The 23,218-nt window shown below is 40.2% G+C and overlaps 1 protein-coding gene, 1 long non-coding RNA gene and 1 pseudogene across 10 annotated transcripts in view; 2 read left to right on the top strand and 1 right to left on the bottom strand.

The window, feature by feature from the left end:
- Window positions 1-23,218, bottom strand: part of CCDC30 (coiled-coil domain containing 30) — a 128,613-nt gene that overhangs the window by 22,069 nt on the left and 83,326 nt on the right. For all 9 annotated transcript variants that reach the window (XR_015254643.1, XM_086716658.1, XM_086716657.1 and 6 more), the window contains 3 exons: window positions 19,579-19,733; window positions 8,812-8,977; window positions 8,038-8,150 (listed from right to left, as the gene is read on the bottom strand). Coding sequence is in view for 8 of the 9 variants with exons in the window: in XM_086716658.1 (XP_086572784.1) it covers window positions 8,038-8,150; window positions 8,812-8,977; window positions 19,579-19,733 (434 nt within the window). In the remaining variant the exon portion in view is untranslated. The remainder of the gene's footprint in view (window positions 1-8,037; window positions 8,151-8,811; window positions 8,978-19,578; window positions 19,734-23,218) is intronic.
- Window positions 653-3,124, top strand: LOC147577961 (uncharacterized). The gene is made up of 2 exons (XR_015254642.1): window positions 653-1,203; window positions 2,712-3,124. It is a non-coding gene; the product is annotated as an uncharacterized LOC147577961 (long non-coding RNA).
- On the top strand, window positions 11,125-12,440 carry LOC112867987 (glyceraldehyde-3-phosphate dehydrogenase-like; annotated as a pseudogene).

The following is a 23,218-nucleotide window of genomic DNA, read 5'->3' as shown; positions in this document are numbered from 1 at the left end:
CAGTCCATAAGTCAGCACCCATCTGTAGTCTAGGATGCAATGGGGAAGCCAGGGGAGGGAGGGAGGGACCCTAGCATCCTTCCTTCAGGGGCCCTTAGTTGGCTGGTCAGTCAGTGATCATAGCAACTTTGTTCGAGGGATGCCTCAGGTCACTTTAACACCAGGAACCTCTGACACATCCTGCGTGTGGGACGCCAAATGGGAGTTGGGAGTCGGGGGGGGGGGGGGTGGTGATGAGGTGGTGGATCTCCGTAGTAATGGACCTTCTCTACTTCTCTCTCTAGGAAGGAGGAACATGGGAGCTCCTCTTCAGTTCTCAGGGATCCTCCCTTGAGATGCCTTTTCAATCCAGTGGAGACAATTTGCATTGCAAAATTTAGGAAAGGACTGATCTCCCATAACACTGCATGGCCTTACTAGGATCTAGCCGTTAGATCTCTTCTGCAGGAAATCTGGCAAATGGATAGAGGTACCCTAGGTCCAGGCATACACAGCTCTAAATCAGGACCCAGACGAAAAGTCCTCTTACAGAATGTATTTGCCTAAATGTGTTTGGTTAGTAAACTCCCTCCTGACATACTGGATGTCTAAACAGGCCTCCTCCTGATAGAACTAAGTTGCTGGAGGAAACCCAGGCCATCCCTAATGAAGAGGACACTTGACTCTCTCTCTGTTCTGCTAATAGATGTGAGGGCCTCTCCTTCATTCATTTCCTGGGTTAATGGCTATAATTGGAACTAACTGTGGTTAGTCTACCTAGGGACGGGGACTTTAAGGAATATTCCCAAGCAGCTGCCGAAACTCCATTTGTTTCAGAGAAACAAATGTCTGCCTTCTCCTACCTGACATGGACTCCATATTTCCACTTTGGAAACAAAACAAAACAAAACAAAAAACCTGGTGCCTGCTCATCTGTCCAAGTGGACAGGCTTTAGGACCAAGTAGACCTCTCTCTCTCTCTCTCTCTCTCTCTGCCCTCTGGAATTTTATCTGCCTTCAGGCCTCTGGGTAGAACCTCACCTCTTCAGTCTTCCCCTCCCCCTCCTCCTATTTCCGCACCACCTTGGGTGCAGCCTGCACAACTGGTTCCTATACCATCATTGGTGCCTCAGGCACCATTGGCTGCTCCTCCCACCCTCTAAGTCAAGGAGTAAAGGACACCCCCTTGGACTCCCCACTTCATATTCCCCGCTGATGTTCCAGGTAAAAACTAAAGACGGGGAACAAATTGATTGACTTTTAAGTGGATGCAGGGGTAACATTTTTGGTAGTTAAACTAATTTAAGTTTGCTGGTTTGAGATAAACCTGTTTATCAGCATTAAATATAAAACTTTTTTTTTTATTCTATCTGGGTTTGCTGAAGGTGAAATAAGCTCAGGTTACCTCTGCAATTTGTTAGCAAAAAGATGACTTAAAATAATGGTTAATTTTGTCTGTCTTGAAGTTTTCAGCAGTAATTGTTAAGACAGCTTTCAAAGTCTTTGGTAACCTGAAACATTAAAGTTTCGATTGTATAATGAACGGGATAGAATTCATTGGACATCTAGGTCTTTTCCAAATAGAATGGAATGCTAAAACATTAATTAGGTTTGCGCTTTGACTTCTTATTGCAGAGAAACTAAGGCTATTTGGGTCTGTCGGCAAACATGCTTGTGCTTAAGTGGTTCATAAATTTGCCATCCAAAGAATTCTGGTAACAGTTCACAATCGGTTACTACTAAGTTTTCACTGGAAACTAAGGTTTCTAAGAGTTAAAATTCTGCTGAATGTAGTTTATACTAATGGAAATAAGGGAAACAACTCGGTATGTAAAAATGTAGGAAATGTGTAAGAAGAATATAAGGAATGGAAATACATTTTTGTGGAAGGTAAAAGAAAGTAATTTTGTCCTAAATGAGAAGGGCTGTTTGGAGAGAAATGGTTTGGAACAAAATCTGATGGCAAAGGAAAGTTGTAGAAGGTTCGTGAAGGAAAATCTCTGGAAAGGAATTTCATGTGTGGTTAGGATGCACAAAGGTTGCAACGAATGGATTTTAAAAGTACACTGGTATAAGGTTAAAATTCTGCTTTTCTCTCTGCTCAAAACACAAAAGTTTTCTTGGATTGTTGATCTGCTCTTGATAAAAAAATAATATGCAAAATTTTTCTCTCTGGTCTGCCGGAGAAAACCAAAGCTTTGGGTTTCCTCTTTATCAAGTCTTTGATTACTTCAAGTTAAAACTTCTCAATGTGAAAGGAGCTAAGTTCTGCTAACAACTATATAACCCTATATATTTGCCTTTGGAATCTCTCAGTGCCACCTTGGTTAAATGAATAAATAAAATTTGTAATGAGCAGTAATCCTGTTTAGGTTGTGCTCTGTAACTTTCTAAGGTTTTAACAAACTTCCCAAGATTTAAATTGTAAATGAAGTCTTTTTGACCAGTTAGGCCTTTTTTTGGTATGTGAAGTTACTTGGAAGACACTGTCATTCATGGTAAACCTTAGGTTGTGTTGCATGGGTAAGTGCATGGGTAAATGCATGGGTAAATGCTCCAATATAAATGCAAATCCTGATGTTTTAATATGTTTTGGTAATAAGGTCGGCACTTGGCTATGCCGATTATTGAAGTGTTATGTGTCACAAAAATAACCGAATTTCCTTGTCAATTGCATCTTTTTTTTAATTAAAAAAAATTTTTTTTAACGTTTATTTATTTTTTTGAGACAGAGAGAGACAGAGCATGAACGGGGAAGGGTCAGAGAGAGAGGGAGACACAGAATCCGAAACAGGCTCCGGGCTCGAACTCAGAGACAGCGAGATCATGACCCGAGCTGAAGTCGGACGTTCAACCAACTGAGCCACCCAGGCGCCCCTGTCAATTGCATCTTAATGAACTCTCATATTAGATTGTTACCAATGTCCGTTTCTGAGATTTTGTCATTTATAGTTATTTGTTCTGGAAGCATATAAGAAAACATGTTTCATCTTCAAGGAGACTTATACAAAGAACTTTTAGGACACATACAGGCATTTGACATCTTTAAGATTAATATTAAGATGGGTAAGAATTTTCAGAACTAAAAAGTTGCATTGAAACAGAACAAGAATTAGTAACATGGGACTAAATGAACTGAAAAAGATGGTTATCGTTTTGCAGCTCTTGTTTTGAAGTATTGCTGGTTCTCTAACATTTGCTCTTCCAGATTAAGGAAACTTTCTCAAGATATCTGTGCTATACAGAAATGTCATAAAGTATTTATTTGTGTACAAAGTATTTAACTTTTCTCTCTACCTAAACCCTCTCAAATTCAAAAGTTCTCAGTCAGCATTCTTTCTTCCGTGGCCATCATACTTGTTTGCCTAAGTGTGGTAGAGCCCCTCCCTAAGGAATGTGGTGAAAACCTCAAGACAAGAGAAGGCAACCTGGCTATGTGCACGTGCGCAACATTCCTCACGACTCTGTAACATAGACCGCCCATTCAGACTGTAGGTTACCATATGCGGGAGACAAAGGAGCAAAAATTGTACAAAAGGCGACCCTCTCCTGCCCGCCACGGTGCTCAGGGCTCAGCCTTTTGGGTCTTAGCCCGCTGAGCCTGTGCTGGCACAAATAAAACTGCTTCCTGTAAAGAAAAGCCTTGGTGTCCCATCTCCATGTGTATGTCTCACTGCTACATAAGTTCAATGAGAATCTGTTCTCCTTGGAACCAGACACCATTGGAAATATTGGTAATTTTACCAAGGCTTTAACTGGAATGTCATATTTGAGAGACATGCATAGACTCAGTTATGACCATACAGTTAAAAGGAACTAAGGTTGACTTTATGACACATGGAGCCATAAAGCTCCTTGGCTAAGTTCCCAGCAGCCTAACCAGGTGAGTAAAGAATGTCACTTCCTGGCAGGTGCAGGAACCTCGGGATATCTTCGGCACCTTGTGAAGAGGAATTCGCCCAAATCTACAGGTGTTGCAGGCATGTCTGACAGCAAGTACTTGGCTTGGCTTCTGGCCTGGAGAGGCTACTAAAAAGTTCAATCTGGAGATTCCTTCTAAAAAGTTCCAGCAAAGTAAAATTTAAAAGATATATATGATCAATAACTGTTCTTGCTGAACTTCTGTAAATAAGTAGGCCAAGTTTGTTAAAACTGGACTTGTTCTACAAACAAATTGGTTTCCATTTGGCTGTCTTTGGAAATGAGGGTTTTTAGAGGTTTCAATAACAGGTTTCAATAACACACCTTTACGAATGTTAAATTCTAGTTCTGATCGTCTTAAATGTTGTTTGCCTAAACTAGACAACTTGAGGTAAACTTCAGAAAAATTGTCATAATACCACAGGTATGGACAATCTTCTTGCTTGTTATTCTGTGGTGATAATAACAAAACCCCAGGGGCATATGATTATCCAAACAACTGGAAAATGGGATGGATTCCCCAAAGATTGTATGAAAAGACTTTTCTCCCTGTAGACCTATCAATAGATAAAGACTATAGTCCTTTATTAAATTATTCACTTTATTAAGTTATTCACTTGAATTATCCAGGTTAATTCATAAATCTCTTAAGTGGATATGCAAACCATAGTCTCCCTAAACCTGATCTGACATTTACTAGAAACCCACCCCATCCATATAAACCCAGGAGACCTGGTAAATTGAAAGTCCAATACAGTAGGGAATTTAACTCCAAAATAAAAGGTCCCCTACGGGGTCATATCATATACTCCCACTGAAGTAAAATTAGAGGGGCACTCTTTACGGGCTCCTATATCTAAAATAAAACCCGTACCTCCTTCAGAAAACCAATGAGCAAACTAATGTGCCTTCTTGTTCTTGTAAACCCATGGAAGACCTCAAACTTTTGCTCAAACTTCTCTTAGGATGGTTGTACCTTTCTTTTTCATTCTCCTTTCCCCAATTTATACTAACAATTCCTTCTTAAAATGGGCCATTCAAAAGGATCACAAGAGACATCTGAATTACAAATCAGAAAAACCCATCTGATTCCTGCTGCCTGTTCCCACTCCCATTGGAGGATGCTTCAAGCCTGACATCTAAAAATCTCACTGGTAGCACTGGTAAACACTGGGTTTGTAATTTGCTCTAACCATTAACCTGTATTTTTCTTGTTTCTATAAAAGTACCTTTTATTGATTGACTAATTGCTTACTAAACAAAACAGAGTCTATATGATGGTTAAACACGACCTGTTACACAGTTAAAGCCTTCAATGACTCTCAATAACATTATGCATAGAGCAGTTCTACCAAATAGAATAGTATTAGATGTCTGCACAAGGTGAAACTTGTACTCTCATAAAAACAAAATGCTGTGTATACATTCCAGATGACCACAAAAATATTTCCGGATTTCTAACTGACATGAATACTTGAATTGGTGCTGGAAACAATCCCTCTCTTTCCTTTAATGATTGGTTAAATTTCTGGACTGGAGGATTTTTGTCAACTACCAAAGGACTTTTATTTGGGCTAATCTTTCTAGTTATTCTAATCATGTTTTGCTGTTTTCTGCCATGTCTCTCTGCCTGGTGCTAAGATTCCATCACTGCAATAACTTCAAGCCAACAGATGATCCTTTCTACTCAGGAAGGTTCATACACATTGTCCACCTTGGATTCAGCTGCCTCTGTCTTTTGTAACTCCCCTATACCTTCCCCAACTGAACAATATTGACCCTTATAGGTAGGGACATTTCTACACCCCTACTCAGCAGGAAGAAGCTACAGAAGATGAGACCTTCCACTTTCAACAACCTTAAAGATTTAAGGGTCAAAATTTTTCAGTGGGGAGCATGGGGTAAGCTGGGGGTAAAGTACAGGCTAACAGCAACCCCCCACCCCCGCAGGTAGGACATGTATGATAGTCCTTGGACACTCCCAGCTATCCCAAAACAGGAAAGGACAAAAAACAAATAGTCTCTACCAGTTTACAACAAAAAGGCAATCCCATCAATGGCCAAAAGTCCAGGAACTCCCTCCGGTCTTAATGATAATGCTTTGCTAAAGAGATAAACAACTTTAGCTTGACAATAGCTAGGCTTCCAGTAAGTCTTTAGCATGTGAAAGTCTCTTTGGAAACTTCCTCTTGACTTTATCTTTCCCAGACTCTATAAAAGGGTCACCTCCACACTTGCAGTAGAGAGGTCTTCCCGCCCATGGGTCCTGTCCCTGTGCTTTAATAAAATCACCTTTTTTGCATCAAAAAAAAAAAAAAAAAAAAGAGGAAGAGAATATAAAATTTTATCCAAGCTATGATAGTAAAGTCATAAAACTATGTTTAAATGACAGAGACTAGGAGTAAACACAGAAAGGATTCTGGGTAAGCAATTTCTACACATATTAGATTCAGGATCAACTCACTTGTCAGGAATTGTGGCATTTTGTATGCCCTAGACCTAGCACTTCATTCTTTCAACTCCCTCTAATACCAAGGCAAGATGTGGAAAGAGCCCTATATAGGTTATTCACTTTTTTTTAAGTTATTTATTTATTTATTTATTTAGAGAGTGAGCAGGGCAGGGCAGGAGCAGAGAGAGAGAGAGAGGAGAGAGAGGATCCCAAGCAGGCTCTGCACTCTCAGTGCAGAGTCCAAAGCTGGGCTTGAACTCACAAACTGTGAGACCATGACCTGAGCTGAAATCAAGAGTCTGTCACTGAACCAACTCAGCCACCCAGGTGCCCCTAAAGAGCTTATTACACTACTGAGTTCTAGCTTTAGGTTCGGAAGCAGCATGAACTGAACCACACATACTCCCCTGACCATGGTTTCTACATTTTTCAGCATTATGATGATCAAAGCAAGGTAAGGGATACCAGTGACTCTAAAAACACTCTGCTCTACAGCAGTAAACAGTGGTTTTTAAATCATTCTCATCAATGTGATAATTACGCAGGTAAGAACACAAGAGGATAAGAAATTTCAGCCTAATGGAAGGAATAGAGCAGAAGACTATAGAGCTGGTAGGAGAAAGGTGGATCACGGAAAAACAATGAACAATAACTAGATATGATAATAGCTGTGTGTTAAACACTGTTCTAAGTAAGTGCTTTACATATAGTGATTTACTTAATTCTCAAAACAACTTTCTGAGGTAAGTGCTGTTATTTTACCCATTTTAAAGATGAGGGACCTCAGGCACAGAAAGTTTACATAACTCACCCAAGGTCGCACAGCTAGTTTCTGGAAGAACCAGGATTTGTTCCCAGGCAATATGGCTCCAGAGTCCATACTCTGAACTACTCTGCTACGTTCCAGAGAGGAGGAGAGTGGGAGGAATCTGGTGGAATGATGAGCAGTGAATGGCAGAAAGAGAAGGAAGTTCAGAAACACATTTTTTATTGAGCACCTACTATATAATCAGAACTATGGATAAAAAGATGAATAAGACCATGGCCCATGCCCTTGAAAAGCCTACAGTCTGGTGAGGAAGACAGGTAGTAACTCACACTATTTCAAGACAAAGTGGCAAGCTCTGAAATAAGTACAGACAGGCATGTGCAAAGGGCTAGGAGGAGGATACAAAGAATGAGTACTTCACCCAGCCCAGGCTGGTGGGGTCAAGAAAGGCTTCTTGGAGAGGTGCCCAGGTGGCTCAGTCGGTTAAGCATCCGACTTCGGCTCAGGTCATGATCTCACGGTTCATGATTTTGAGCTCCACATCAGGCTCTGTGCTGACAGCTCAGAGCCTGGAGCCTGCTTCAGATTCTGTTGTCTCCCTATCTCTCTGCCCCTCCCCCACTCGTGCTCTGTCTCACGCTGCCTCTCAAAAATAAATAAACGTAAGAAAGAAAGAAAGAAAGAAAGAAAGAAAGAAAGAAAGAAAGAAAGAAAGAAAGAAAGAAAGAAAGGCGGGCTTCTTGGAGAAGGTGACTCCTAGTCTAAGAATTAGGATTTGAAATGAAGAGTTGAAATGGGGAGGGGGTGGTCCAGACTGAGCAAAGTATGTGAAGGGGAATAAAAGCATGAAGGCAAATGAAAAGGGTGTATTTGGGAAAAGGCATGAAATCCCTTTCCAGAACTTTTTTTTGTTTACCTCATATGGGCATCCATCTGCTTCAAAAGTTGTGCATATTCTTTACACAGTGCTTCCTTCTCTTGCTGCAACTTGGACAGCTTTTCCGACAGTTCTCCGTTGCTCTTGAGATGCTGAAAAAACAAAATTTTTTTAAATGAGAACATTCTGTGCTTTCCTTTCCTTTCCCTTCCCTTTCTTTCTCTTTCTTTCTTTCTTCCTTTCTTTCCCTTCCTTCCTTCCTTCCTTCCTTCCTTCCTTCCTTCCTTCCTTCCTTCCTTCCTTCCTTCCTTCCTTCCTTCCTTCCTTCCTTCCAATGTTTTATTTTTTTGAGAGAGAGAGAGAGAGAGAGCGCGTGTGAGCATGAGCAGGGGAGGGGCGGAGAGAGAGGACGGAGGATATGAAGCAGGCTCTGCACTGACAGCAGAGAGCCCTGTGTGGGGCTTGAACTCACAAACTGTGAGATCATGACCTGAGCCAGAGTCGGACACTCAACCAACTGAGCCACCCGGGCGCCCCTCCCTGGGATTTCTGAACTGGGGTTATTAAAGGCCAGCAGCAGTTCTTTCTGACCTTCTCCTCACCCTTACATCTCCCTTCCAACAGTTTGTAAGCATGTGATTCCCTGTGTTAAACCCATTCTTGCTTGAAATACCTAGAGTAGTTTCTGCTTTCCCGATAAACCTAAGGGGTAAAATGCTAGGCACTCATTACTAGCTATTATTAGCTATGATTAGATTACTCGGGTCTATGGAAACAGGAAAACTGAGAAAGTATGTCTATTTACTTTCTTACCTCATCCGATTTTTCTTTCTTGTTTTCCAAGTATTTTTGAAGTTGGGCCTCCTGTTGCTGAATTCTGGATTGTTGCTGAGAACTGGTTATTTCCAGTTGATTCCCTTTATCTTGTAAGATTCTCACTTGCTTTTGTAGCTCATTTACATTCTGATCTAGGAGTTTCCTGAGGGCAATTAATGTACATTAAATCACACCGGATTTATGAAATTCTTTGACCTAAAATTGTTATACCATCACAAGGGATTTTATTAGTTCAATGAGGTCGGGTATGTGTCCATAAAATAAAGAGACCGACACAGGGGACCTCCTTTGTGAGGCTTTTCTCAATTCTGTCTCTCATTCGTCAAAAACAAAAACAAAACAAAACAAAAACCCTCTGAAAAAGAAAATAACTCCCCTTATTTCACAGAAGAAGCTGTGGCAACAGAGAGTTTTAATTAACTTGCTAGGACAAGATGGAGGTGGGGCTCTAACCCTGAATCCTCTGTTATTTCTACTCATCCTCACTGCTTTACAAGTTGAGTCCCTTGATTTTCTTGGTTCAATATAGGGTTGTAAGTTACAAACACTACTGATGCTAATGCACACACGTTAAGGCTGCAGGAGCTGAATCATAAATGAGCCTGTGTTTGATGAGGAAATTCACCCTTTTTCAAAAGGGCCAAAAGCACTTAACTCCTTCAGAGGGAATCTCATCAGACTATAGTTGTGGAAGATTTCCGACAAGGCTCTTTGGATCTAGGAGATTACCCAGAAGAATATGATGAGGATGCTGAGGTAGCACTTACATGCTGGGTCATTAAAGTACTGAGACTGGACAAGCGCTCCCTTTCTCTAACTTCAGTTTTCTGAAAAAAACGATGGTTTACTGGCAAAGATTGATATTTGAGACGTGGGACTCCTCACTCTCAACCTCCAGCACTTCCAGCTCCTGTCATGGTTCCCGATATTAAGTGCAGGCTTACAGGCTCTCTAAGCTGAACTTCTCCCATTCACATCCACCCCTGCACCAGCACCACCCCCTTCACCTGTTTCATCATTATAAACCTGAGCAATTCCCAGCTATTACTGTCTACTTCTTTTTGGTTCCATTCTTTCTTTATTATTCTTTTTCTTTAATTTTATTTTTTATTTTTTAAAATTTGCATCCAAATGAGTTAGCATACAGTGCAACAATGATTTCAGGAGTAGATTCCTTAGTGCCCCTTACCCATTTAGCCCATCCCACCTCCCACAACCCCTCCAGTAACCCTCAGTTTGTTCTCCATATTTATGAGTCTCTTCTGTTTTGTCCCCCTCCCTGTTATATTATTTTTGTTTTCCTTCCCTTATGTTCATCTGTTTTGTCTCTTAAAGACCTCATATGAGTGAAGTCATATGATTTTTGTCTTTCTCTGACTGACTGATTTCACTTAGCATAATACCCTCCAGTTCCAACCACGTGGTTGCAATGGCAAGATTTCATTCTTTTTGATTGCCGAGTAATACTCCATTGTGTGTGTGTGTGTGTGTGTGTGTGTGTGTGTGTGTATATGTATATACATATATATATATATATATGTATATATGTATATATATATATGTATATATATATATATATATATATGTATATATATATATATATATATATATACATATATATATATATATATACATTTTCTTTATCCATTCATCCATTGATGGACATTTGGGCTCTTTCCATACTTTGGCTATTGTTGATAGTGCTGCTATAAACATAGGGGTGCATGTGTCCCTTCAAAACAGCACACCTGTATCCCGTGGATAAATGCCTAGTAGTGCAATTGCTGGGTCGTAGGGTAGGTCTATTTTGAGTGTTTTGAGGAAACTCCATACTGTTTTCCAGAGTGGCTGCACCAGCTTGCATTCCCATTTTTGGTTCCATTCTGAATTTCTGATCAAGGGGCCAGACTAAGAGAAAAGCTTTGGGGCTGAAAGGGAAATTTTAAACTGCTAGAATTAAAGAAAGTTGAGTTACCTCAATAGAATTTAGGAGTTGGAAAACGGCATTGAAATATAGGAAGTCAACATTTAAAGAGCAACTCATAAATATGTTAGAAATTAACTCCTATATTACATATAGCTTGAACAAAGACTAACAAATAAACCAGCTATGCCAATGAATGAAATTAAGAAAGCTCTCTGCTCCTCCCCACTTGACAGATGGCCACATTTCCTGGTACAGTGCCAGCTGCATCCCCCAGATATGGTGGTGATAGTTAGAGTAAACATATGTGGCCCTACCCTATTGTGCACCTGGTCACCAGGGCTGCTTTTAACTATGGCAAAGTGGATACTGTCAACATCAATGCCCCTTCATTGACCTCAACTACATGGTCTACATGTTTCACTATGATTCCACCCATGGCAAATTTCATGGCGCAATCAAGGCTGAGAATGGGAAACTTGTCATCAGTGGAAAGCCCATCACCATCTTCTTTTTTAAAAAAATCTTAATGTTTATTTTATTTTTGAGAGATAGAGGGAGAGAGAGAGACAGAGCATGAGTGGGAGAGGGGCAGAGAGAGAGAGAGAGAGAGAGAGAGGGAAACATAAAATCCAAAGCAGGCTCCAGGCTCTGAGCTATCAGCGCAGAGCCTGATGTGGGGCTCAAACCCACAAACTGTGAGATCAAGTCCTGAGCTCAAGTTGGACATTTAACTGACTGAGCCACCCAGGCATCCGCAATCTCCATCATCTAGAAGCAAGATCCCGCCAACATCAAATAGGGTGATGTTGGTGCTAAGTATGTTGTGGAGTCCACTGGGGTCTTCACCACCCTGGAGAAGGCTGGGGCTCACTTAAAGGGTGGGGTGAAGACGGTCATCATCTCTGCCCCTTCTCCTGATGACCCCATGTTTGTGATGGGCATGAACCATGAGAAAATCGACAATTCCCTCAAGATTGTCAGCAATGCCTCCTCCACCACAAATCACTTGGCCTTTCTGGCCAAGGTCATCCATGACGACTTTAGGCATTGTGGAGGGACTTATGATCATAGTCCATGCCATCACTGCCCTTTGGAAGACCACGGACAGCCCCTCTGGGAAGCTGTGGTGTGATGGCCGTGGGCTGCCCAGAACATCATCCCTACTTCTACTGGTGCCACCAAGGCTGTAGGCAATGTCATCCCAGCTGAGTGAAAGCTCACTGGCATGGCCTTCTGTGTCCCTACCCATAATGCATCAGTTGTGGATCTGACCTGCCACCTGGAGAAAGCTGCCAAATATGACAATATCAAGTAGGTGGTGAAGCAGGTATTGGAGGGTCCCCTCAAGGGCATTCAGGGCTACACTGAGGACCAGGTTGTCTCCTGCAACTTTAACAGTGACACCCACTCTTCCATCTTCGATGCTGGGGCTGGCATTGCTCTTAGTGACGAATTTGTCAAGCTCATTTCCTGGTATGACAATGAATTTGGCTACACCAACTGGGTGGCAGACCTTAGGGTCCACATGGCCTCCAAGGAGTAAGAGCCTCCTGGACCACCAGTCCCAGCGAGAGCAAGAGGAAGGACTGTTGGGGAGTCATTGCCCCAATGCATCCCTTAACACACTGAGAATCATTTGACCTCCACAGTTTCTATCCTAGACCTCCTGAAGAAGGGGAGGGACTTGGGGAACCCTACCTTGTCATTGCCATCAATAACATATACTATACCCAGCCAAAAAAGGAAAAAGAAATTAAGAAATCGGTGGATTGATAAAACTCTCTGTCTCCCCAATAGCCTTAACCTCTCTTTCAATCTATCCCTTATATAGCAATCAGAGTGGTCCTTCTAAACCAATCTCATCATATCATGTAGTCCGAACACTTCAATATGGCTTGTGAGCTAGCTTACCCTTCTAGCCTCTTTCTCTTGCCCTCCCTCTACCCCCAAGCATTTTGCTCCAGGCAAAATGAACTTTTTTTCACTTCCTGAAATAAGTCATCTTCTACACTTATTCCTTCCTTACAACTCCTTTTCCTTATCTTCCTCTTCCAGACCTTCCTTTCCTTAATACTCTCTTTTAGCCATCCATCCCAAATACCTCTCACTCAGCTTGAATAGCTTTCTTTGAGGAAGGCTTTCTTGAGTTCCCCAGACCAGACGAGGTGTCTCTGCTATGCACTATCACAGCATCCTAAGCCTCCCTTTGTATAACACTTATCATCAAGTCTATGTACAAGGATATTTGTTACATCATTATTTGTAACAGCAAAAATATCTAAAAAGCATTTCACATAAATTATAATATATCTGTGTTACAGAATGCCACACAACTGTTTAAAATAATATTATGGAACTAAAAATCGATAACAGAAAGATAGCTGGAAAATCCTCAAATATTTGGAGATCAAACAACATACTTATAAATAATACATGTCAAAGAAGTCTTGAGAGAAGTTTTAAAAATATTATGAATTATATATATTTTACATGAAAATGAAAATACAACTTACAAAATTTGTGAGAGGAAACAAAAGCTGTGCATAGAGGGAAACTTAACAGCATTAAATGCAAATATTATAAAAGAAAAGATCAAAAATCAATAATTTAAACTTCCATGTTAGGAAACTAGAGAAAGAAGATCAATATAATCCTGAAGAAAGCAGAAGAAAAGAAGTAACAAAAATCAGAGCAGAAAGTAGTGAAATTGAACACAGGAAAACAATAGAGAAATATAATGAAACTGGTTCTTTGAAAAGATCAATGAAATTGACAAACCGCTAGCCAGGCTAATCAAGAAACAAAGAAGGCACAATTTACTAATGTCAGAAATGAAAGAGGAACCATCACAACTGATCCTATGGACATTAAAAGGACAATAAAGGAATATTTTGAACAATTCTATGCCTACACATTTTTTTAAAATTTTTATTTTTTTTTTTAATTTTTTTTTCCAACGTTTTATTTATTTTTGGGACAGAGAGAGACAGAGCATGAACAGGGGAGGGGCAGAGAGAGAGGGAGACACAGAATCGGAAACAGGCTCCAGGCTCTGAGCCATCAGCCTGACGCGGGGCTCGAACTCCCGGACCGCGAGATCGTGACCTGGCTGAAGTCGGACGTTTGACCGACTGCGCCACCCAGGCGCCCCTAAAATTTTTGTTTTAATGTTTTTATTTATTTTTGAGACAGAGAGAAACAGAGCATGAGCAGGGGAGGGGCAGAGAAAGAGGGAGACAAAGAATCCCAAGCAGGCTCCCGGCTCTGAGCTGTCAGCACAGAGCCTGATGCGGGACTGGAACTCACAAACCGCGAGCAGAAACTCACATGATCTGAGCTGAAGTCTGACACTTAACTGAGTGAGCCACCCAGGCGCCCCTCTATGCCTACACATCTGATAACTTGTCTGACATGAACTCATTCATTGAAAGACACAATCTAACAGCTCTTAAGGAGAAATAGATATTCTGAATAGGCCTATACCTATTAAAGAAATTAAATCAATATTTAATAACTTTCCAAAAATAGAGCAGTAAGCCCGGGTGATTTCACTGGTGAATTCAACCAAACATTTATTTCTATTTATTTATTAAAATTTTTTTTTAACATTTATTCAGTTTTTGAGAGACAGAGAGAGACAGAGCATAAATGGGGGAGGGGCAGAGAGGGAGGGAGACACAGAATCTGAAGCAGGCCCCGGGCTCTGAACTGACAGCATAGAGCCTGACGCGGGTTCAAAGTCACGGACCGCAAGGTCATGACCTGAGCTGAAGTCGGATGCTTAACCAACGGAGCCGCCCAGGTGCCCCATCAACCAAACGTTTAAAGAAGAAACAATATTGGGGCACTTGGGTGGCTCCATCTGTTAAGCTCCTGACTCTTGATTTTGGCCCAGGTGATGATCTTACAGTTTGTGATATTGAGCCCCGCGTCAGGCTCCGCTCTGACAGTGTGGAGCCTGCTTGAGATTCTCTCTCTCCTTCTCTCTCTGGCCCCCATCCCTGCTCACACTTGCACTTTCTCGCTCTCAAAAAATAAATAAGTAAACATTTTTAAAAAGGAGGAGGAGGAGGAGGAGGAGGAGGAGGAGGAGGAGGAGGAGGAGGAAAAGGAATGATAGCAATTCTTTGCAATCTCTTCCAGAAAAAGCAAAGAAGAGGGGACACTTACTCAATTCTATGACACCAGCATCACCCTAATACCAAAACCAGATCTAGACCTTACAGGAAACAAAAGCTGTGGACCAGTGTCTTCCATGAACATGTCCAAGGTCCTTTATGTGGCTTGTTAGGTCCAGCAGGACCCAGGTCAAGCTTACCTTTCTAGCCTCCTTTTCTCGATACTTCCCTCATCCCCAAACATTTTGTTCTGGCAAAAATGAATATTTCTCACTTTACTGAAGATGATGATGGCAATAGTAACAAAAATAACATAAAATATTGCAAGAATAATAACAGCACCTTTTTAGTAGTGGCTGGTAATGTGTCAGCTTGGCTAGGCATGACCTCCGTGTATGTTTCTGATTAGAGTGGGCTACAAGACGTACAGTTTACTGGTGCAGGGGATGGAGGGTGGAAGTGAAGCACTTTGGATTTTACACTTGGAAAGTCGGACCAAGTGCTTTTGTAGCTCATCCCCATCACCAGGTATCTGCTGCTCACCTCTGCATGAGGCAACAGCCAGGCCTGCAACTTCTCCACCTTCCCTCGGGTCCTCCTTCACCTTCCCCAGCTCCTGGGCCAGGTGTCCGTTTAGGTTCTTGATGAGGGGGCCATCTTCTCCTGCAGGACGCCTACTTTATCAGGTTTGGAGGTAGGGAGAACTGACATGGGTTCATCCTGTGCTCATAGGTTTAGCTTGACATTGCTCTCCCTCCTGTGGTACCATCTTCACTTCCTGAGTGGACTTCAAGCTCCAGCATAAGACGAATGAAGACAGCCTAACAGGCTGTGTAGCCAGCCCTGCTCACAACTGCATGAGACACCAAACCCCTGGGGCGCCGGGGTGGCTCAGTCAGTTGAGCTTCTGACTCTTGATTTCTGAGCAGGTCATGATCCCAGGGTTGTGGGATCAAGGCCCCCATAGGGCTCTGTGCTGAATGTGGAAACTGCATGAGATCCTCTCTTTCTCCCTTTGCCCCTCTCCCCAGCTCGTGTGTGCTCTCTCTCTTAAAAAAAAAAAGAGCAAATCCCCATACCAAATCTCTTACTAAACATATATTTCTCCTACTAGTTCTATTCTGATTGAACCTGGACTGATATAAGTGCTTATTATGTGCCATATACTCATAATATAAGCCAACCAACCACTTATAACTCATGCAATCCGCACAATGATCTTATGAAGTTGGTACAGACAGGCACTGAAAAGATAAACTTATCTAAGATTTTGTAACTCTTTAGTGGCTAAAAGGTTGCCCATGTAATATTGTTAGGTGAAAAAGGCAAGTTCCAAAGCAATATAATTTAAATGGCTCAACTTCTGTTAACAAAATAAGAACAACAAAAAATATATGCATATGTATAGAAAAAAATCTGATCATTTGAAGTGGTTACTGCCAAAGAACAGAAATCTGAAGGATTTATGCTTTTTATTTTATATAGCTCTTTAATAATTTAAATTTCATATAAGTAGTTATAATTACAATTGTACTTGCTAGAATTTATTCCAAGGAAGTAGTAAAGGATGTGCACAAAAATTTGACTACAAGGATAAAATATTATATCGTTGTTTATTATAGCAAGAAACTGGGGAAAATGTAAATATCCAGCAATAACGGATTAAATTCATTATGATACATTGTGAAAATAATGTTCTAGAAGATTTAAAAGAAGATAAACAGAACAGTGAAAAAAGTAGGTTATAATCTAAGTATCTAAATTGGAGTTGCTTTCCTCCAGGTTTTGAAACAATGTATACTATATTATTCGTTTTGTAGAGAAGAATTTCCCTACTCTACAGTATTCCATTTTCTTATAGCTAGCTTAAATATTACTTCAACATATTTCATCTCAGCCAGGCTTCACAGAAGATGCATAGAGCTGGTATTACTAATCCCACTTTAGACACAAAAAACTTAGTTTCAGGAAAGTTAAATAGCCTTTTTCCTTGTTCAATTCTTGAATTACATCTTTTGTCCCTTTTTAAAAAATGTTTTTCTTTGAGTTATTTTTTAATTGTGTTATTTTACTTATAGTTGACATACAATATTACATGAGTTTTAGGTGTACAACATAGCAACATAGTGATTCAACAAGTTTATACATTATGCTGTTCTCACCAAAAGTGTAGCTACAGTCTGTCATCATACAGTGCGATCACAACACCATTGACTATATTCCTTATGCTGCTTTATTCCTATGATTTATCCATCCCATAACTGGAAGCCTTTATCTCCCACGCCCCTTCACCCATTTTGCCCATGTCCCTACCCCCTTTCCCTCTGGCAATCCTCAATTTGTTCTCTGTATTTATAGGTCCAATTTTGCTTTTTGTTTGTTCATTTGTTTTTTTTAGATTTCACATATAAGTGAAGTTATATGGTATTTCTCTTTCTCAGTCTGATTTATTTCACTTAGCATAATACACTCCAGGTCCATCCAATTTGTTGCAAATGGCACGATCGGATCCTTTTTTATGACTGCATAATATTCCATTGTGTATGGTACACACACACATCACATCACATCCTCCTTATCCATTTGTCTACTAGTGGGCATGCAGATTGCTTCCATATCTTGGCTATTATAAATAATGCTGCAATAAACATAGGAATGTGTGTATCGTTTCAAATTAATGTTTTTTCATTTTCTTTGGGTAAATATCCAGTAGTAGAATTATTGGATCATATGATAGTTTTATTTTTAATTGTTTGAGGAACCTCCATACTGTCTTCCACAGTGGCGGCACCAATTTACATTCCTACCAACAGCGTATGAGGGTTCCTTCATATTGTGTTTCTTTAAAAACTTCATAGAGTTGTTTTGCAATCTATTATTCATAATCCCAGCTGCTGGAGTTCTTGGGGGTTACAACTCTGGTGTTTGTTGTTTCGACCGACTATCATTTATGGTAGCCAGCTTCCTTGTGTTATTTGCTGATTTTTCATTGTAAGTTTACATTTGACTAAACTTAATATATGGGAATCTTTAGGGGCACCGGGTGGCTTAGTTGGTTAAGCGTCCGACTTCAGCCAGGTCACGATCTCACCGTCCGTGGGTTCGAGCCCCGCGTCGGGCTCTGTGCTGACAGCTCAGAGCCTGGAGCCTGTTTCAGATTCTGTGTCTCCCTCTCTCTCTGACCCTCCCCCGTTCATGCTCTGTCTCTCTCTGTCTCAAAAATAAATAAACATTAAAAAAAAATTAAAAAAAAATATGGGAATCTTTAATATCAAAATTGGGGTTGTTTTCCTCCAGAGATAATTTGGGAAAGCCAGGGGGCTGCCTGTTTGGGAACACTTCAGCTCCTTCAAGCTTCCCAGCTTTAATATTAGAATCTCTAGTTCACCTCTTCCACCTTGGGGCAAACTTCCTCAGCTCCTTCTCTCCAACCTGGGGCTGATATTATTATTTGCCCCCTGACTTAGAAGCTTGTTTGCCCCATTCATCATTGTTGTTGTAGCCTATTGTATGTTTGCTCTTAGCACTTTCTCTTGCTTTATTGTGGGCAACACTTAAAAGGTTTACTTACTATAGTTTATTCAGGATCTAGGTGTATTACAACAGGATGGTCTGCCATCCTGTTAGCTGTAGCAGTGAGACAAGTATTTTTCTACTGTACTTCCGAGTGAGCTCATTATTCATTCATACGTTCATTCATTTACTTACTTACACATTATTCATTCGCTAAGTATTTACTGAGTACCTTTTAGTGCCAGGGCTGATGTTAGAGCTTTTAGCTAAAGCTGAAAATAAATTTTTGAGCTTCATTATATATGTGAATGTCTGCATGTCTTTTCAGTGGCTAAAACCATATTTTTCTTAAAACATATGTGGTTCACTCTTCAGTGCCATAGAAATAAGAAGCATCAGTTACTGAAGTTTAGGGCATCCAGGAAGATCATTTAAGTAAGAATTCTAATAGTAATCATAATAATTTTAGAAAAAAATGAAAGCTCCTATTTGGTGACAGATTACTGATGATTAAGAGGTCTGTAAAGTACTTGGAATTTCTTTCAAGGAAATCAGGTGATAAATACAAAAATCAATTTCCTTTAGTTTGCAGTTTATGCCAATCATGTGAGAGTTGGAAAAGCAAAGCCCAGAGTATCATATTTCATAGGTAATCTAGTCAGTCATTCAAGAAAATTTACTCCTGTACCCCGTGCACCCGGCTCAGAGCAACGAGAAATAAACCCTGCCCTTAAGAATCTGACACTCTTGGGGCGCCTGGGTGGCGCAGTCGGTTAGGCGTCCGACTTCAGCCAGGTCACGATCTCGCGGTCCGTGAGTTCGAGCCCCGCGTCGGGCTCTGGGCTGATGGCTCAGAGCCTGGAGCCTGTTTCCGATTCTGTGTCTCCCTCTCTCTCTGCCCCTCCCCCGTTCATGCTATGTCTCTCTCTGTCCCAAAAATAAATAAACGTTGAAAAAAAAAAAAATTTAAAAAAAAAAAAAAAAAAAAAAAAGAATCTGACACTCTTTTGTGAAAGGCAAACAGGAAAAACAATTCGAATACAGTGTAACGAGTGCTATATACAAGAAGTTATGTAATGTAGTTCACTGCAGTGGGAACACAGAGGAAATACATCCGTAAACTGACATTCCTGCTAAACTCAATCAGGTTGGCCCATGGGAAACTGACATCTTTGCTCCTCTTACCTCTTCTGTTGTTCCTCCTGATATAGTTGCTTTGTCTTAGCTTCATTTTCTAGTGCTTCCTTTATCCTTTCCTCCAGTTGCTTCTTTCCCGAAATACAAGTGTCTGTGAGACAGACTTTATGAGCATGTTCTAATTTCTGCTGCAGATCCAAAATCTTGAAGGAAAAATTTCACAAATAAAACATTAAGCATGACCTTTTTTTTCCAATCAGGGAAATGCTGGATGAGTAACTGGCAAACATAGTGCTAACAAACAAATCTGATCTAAAGCAGAGAATGTGGCTAGATTTAATTTTAAAATAAGTTACCTAAGTTTTACACTACCTGATACATTCGCGTAGTTTAATGCATGTTTGGGTAAAACGAAGCCATGCAGTGAAAACTCCTTCCCATCTTTATCCTGTCTTCCTGCCACTTTTCCTCCACTAAATACACAATTTCTGGTATTAGTTTCTTACGTACCCTTCCAGGGATTTATTTATGCCTATATAACTAAATACTATTATACAGTTCTCCTTCATATACATATTTTTTACACAAATGATGGCATACCATATATACTTATGCAGCTTGCTTTTTGTAAATAAAAATAACACTTGGTGATTTTTCCATATTATATGTTTATGTAGAATCGCCCTCTCTTTTACAGCTGCATATATAAGGATATATCATAACTTATTTAAGTAGACCCCTACTGATGGACAATTAAATTGATTCCAATCTTTTGCTATTACCAACAAATCTCTAGAATACATTACGAGATGTGGGTTTGCTAGGGCAAAGATTACTATTATTTGTTTGTTTAATAGATAATGCCAAGCTGGCTCCATAGGTATTAGGCCAATTTACACTTCCAACAGCAATGTAGGAGTGTGTCTAGTTTCTCCACAGTGTGACTAGATTCAGGATAAGATCTTAAAACGAAGTAGGAGTCTCTTACAAATCGAGTTCCTGTTAGCATTTCACCTCGCACCAGTAATATGCTCTTTAATGCACTGGTAGGACTAACAATAAGATTTATGAATTTGAAAGAGAGATGTATAATTTTATTTTAGAATTTACATGTTAGATTAAAAGCTTCATTAAAACTTTTTTTTATTAGATAAGTATCCTTTTAATTTGTTTACATATTTTTATGAACCTTTGTGTCACCCTAAGTTGTGACTGGTACATAGCAGATGCTCAATAAATATCTGCTGAATGACTAGTTCTTAGCAGAATAGCTATTGTCTCCTGAATGTATTCCTGATCTAAAAATGCATTCTTTATGAGGGTTTGGCACCACAGTCCCCACAAACACTCGTGAACGCCAGTGCACGGCAGCCCCCTTTTTAAGAGCAGGGCTTTGTGCACCAGCCCTAGGTCCTGGCAGAGCCCACAAACTATAGGAGAGGTGAAGATGCAGAAATGCAGAATGATTCGAGGGCAATGGCAGTGGGCAGCCAGTCATCCATGGCCAGTTCAAGTTCCTTTGAGCTGCCCCTGTTTAGTCCTACAAAGGGAAAATGCTTCCTTAAAGATATTCACTCTTAATTCCACAGAGGCAAATAACACCACCCCATTGGCTTCTCTATCAGGGACATATGCAGACTTTTGAACCTGTCACCCAGTTGAGAAAAGAACATTTCCAATACTTTTAAAGTCTACTCTGGGACCTTGTCAATTATCCCCCTTCCCTCCTCACTTGAGAAAACCAATTATCTTGAGTTTTGGGTTAATCATTTCCTTGCTTTTTCTTTAATATATAATCTGTGTAACATGGCTTTTCCTTTACATAATTTTGACCTCTGAATCAATGAAATCATACCGTGTTTTTGGTGATTTTTTTAAATGTTTATTTATTTATTTATTTAGAGAGAATACGAGCAAGAGAGGGGCAGAGAGAGAATCTGAAACAGGCTCCACACTGCCAGTGCAGAGACCGATATGGGGCTTGAACTCACAAACTGTGAGATAATGACCTCAGCCAAAATCAAGAGTCGGACGCTTAACCAGCCGAGCCACCCAGGTGCCCCTGATTTTTTATTCAATATATATTGAACTACAGCATGTACCTGTAATTCATTTATTTTCACTGTTGTATGCTATTGTGTAAATATACAGTTTATTTATTTGATATTATGTCAGGGGACGTTTGGGTTGCTTCCAATTTTCTGCTATTTGGAACAATATTTCTACAAAAATGATTGTATTCCTGTCTCCTGATACCTCTGTGCAGTATAATACTTTTTCTAGTATTTATGCCCAGTAGTAGAAGCATTGGGTTGTATGATACACACGTCTTTAACCTAACTAGATGCAAATGCCAATTGCTTTCCGAAGTGTTTATGCTAATTTACTCTTCCAACTGCAGTCAATATATGAGTCCCTGTTGCACAAAATCCTCACCAGTATTTAGTACTGTCTAAATTTAGAGTTTTTTACTAATCTGTATCAGTTTTACCAACTACTTCTTGTTTTTAAGTTTATTTATTTTGAAAGAGGGAGAGCATGAGCATGAGCAGGGGAGGGTCATGAGAGAGGGAGAGAGAGAGAATCCCAAGCAGGCTCTGCATTGTCAGCACAGAGCCTGATCTGGGGCTGACTTCCATGAACTGTGAAATCATGACCTGAGCCAAGATCAAGAGTCAGATGCTTAACTGAGCCACCCTGACGCCCCAGCCAACTACTTTTTTAATGGAGTACTAACATACATAAAGTGCACATATCTTGAAGCATACTGAATGAAGTTACTTATATAACCACTTCCCATGCTAAGATAAAGAATGCTCCCAGCACCATGGAAGAAAGAGTCCCTCTCATCCTCTCCCAGTTAATAACCCTCATAAAGACAACCAACATCCTCTGACCGTAGCTTAGTTTTGTCATTCTTTTTTTTTTGTAAATAATTTATTTATTTTTTAATTTACATCCAAGTTAGTTAGCATATATAATGCAACGATTTCAGGAGTAGATTCCTTAATGCCCCTACCTATTTAGCCCATTGCCCGCCCCCCCAACCCCTCCAGCAATCCTTTGTTCTCTATGTTTGAGGCTCTTATGTTTTGTCCCCCTCCCTGTTTTTATATTATTTTTGCTTCCCTTCCCTTATGTTCATCTGTTTAGTTTTGTCTCTTCTTGAACCTCTTATAAATGAAATTACATAGTATGAAGTCTTTTGTTCTGGTTTCTTTAGCTCAAAATTAGGCTTTTGAGCATAATAAAGATGGATGTCATCTGCTTTTTGATGTTTGTTTCATATTTATACTGTTGGATTACATTATTTATTTATTTATTTAAGGATTTATTTTTTACGTGAGATTTGACTGAAACCCACAGATCAAAATGTGCAACTGTTGCGTACTACTGCCACCTGGTGTTAGCGAATCTAAAATGCAGGGGCATTATTTCAAAATGGTTCATTTCACAACACGAATCCACCCCCAAATTGTAAAATAAAAACCATAGAGAGAGACAATCCAAAGGAGAGGAGAATAAGTCTTTTAAAAGTTGAAAGTATAAAACAAAAGTCATATGGTTTCAGTCAGTTACTTTAAGTTCATGCTATAGCTTTACAGACCCTTACCTTTTCAAGTTCATGCAGTTTAAAGAAACATGAGATTTACTGGAACTGCAGGAGCAGGTGAAGTCAAAAGAGAGG

The sequence above is a fragment of the Puma concolor genome, chromosome C1 (genome assembly GCF_028749965.1).
Source record: "Puma concolor isolate L17-30 chromosome C1, mPumCon1.1.hap2, whole genome shotgun sequence".
Taxonomy (NCBI): domain Eukaryota; kingdom Metazoa; phylum Chordata; class Mammalia; order Carnivora; family Felidae; genus Puma; species Puma concolor.
This window is presented reverse-complemented; position numbering and strand designations above follow the sequence as displayed.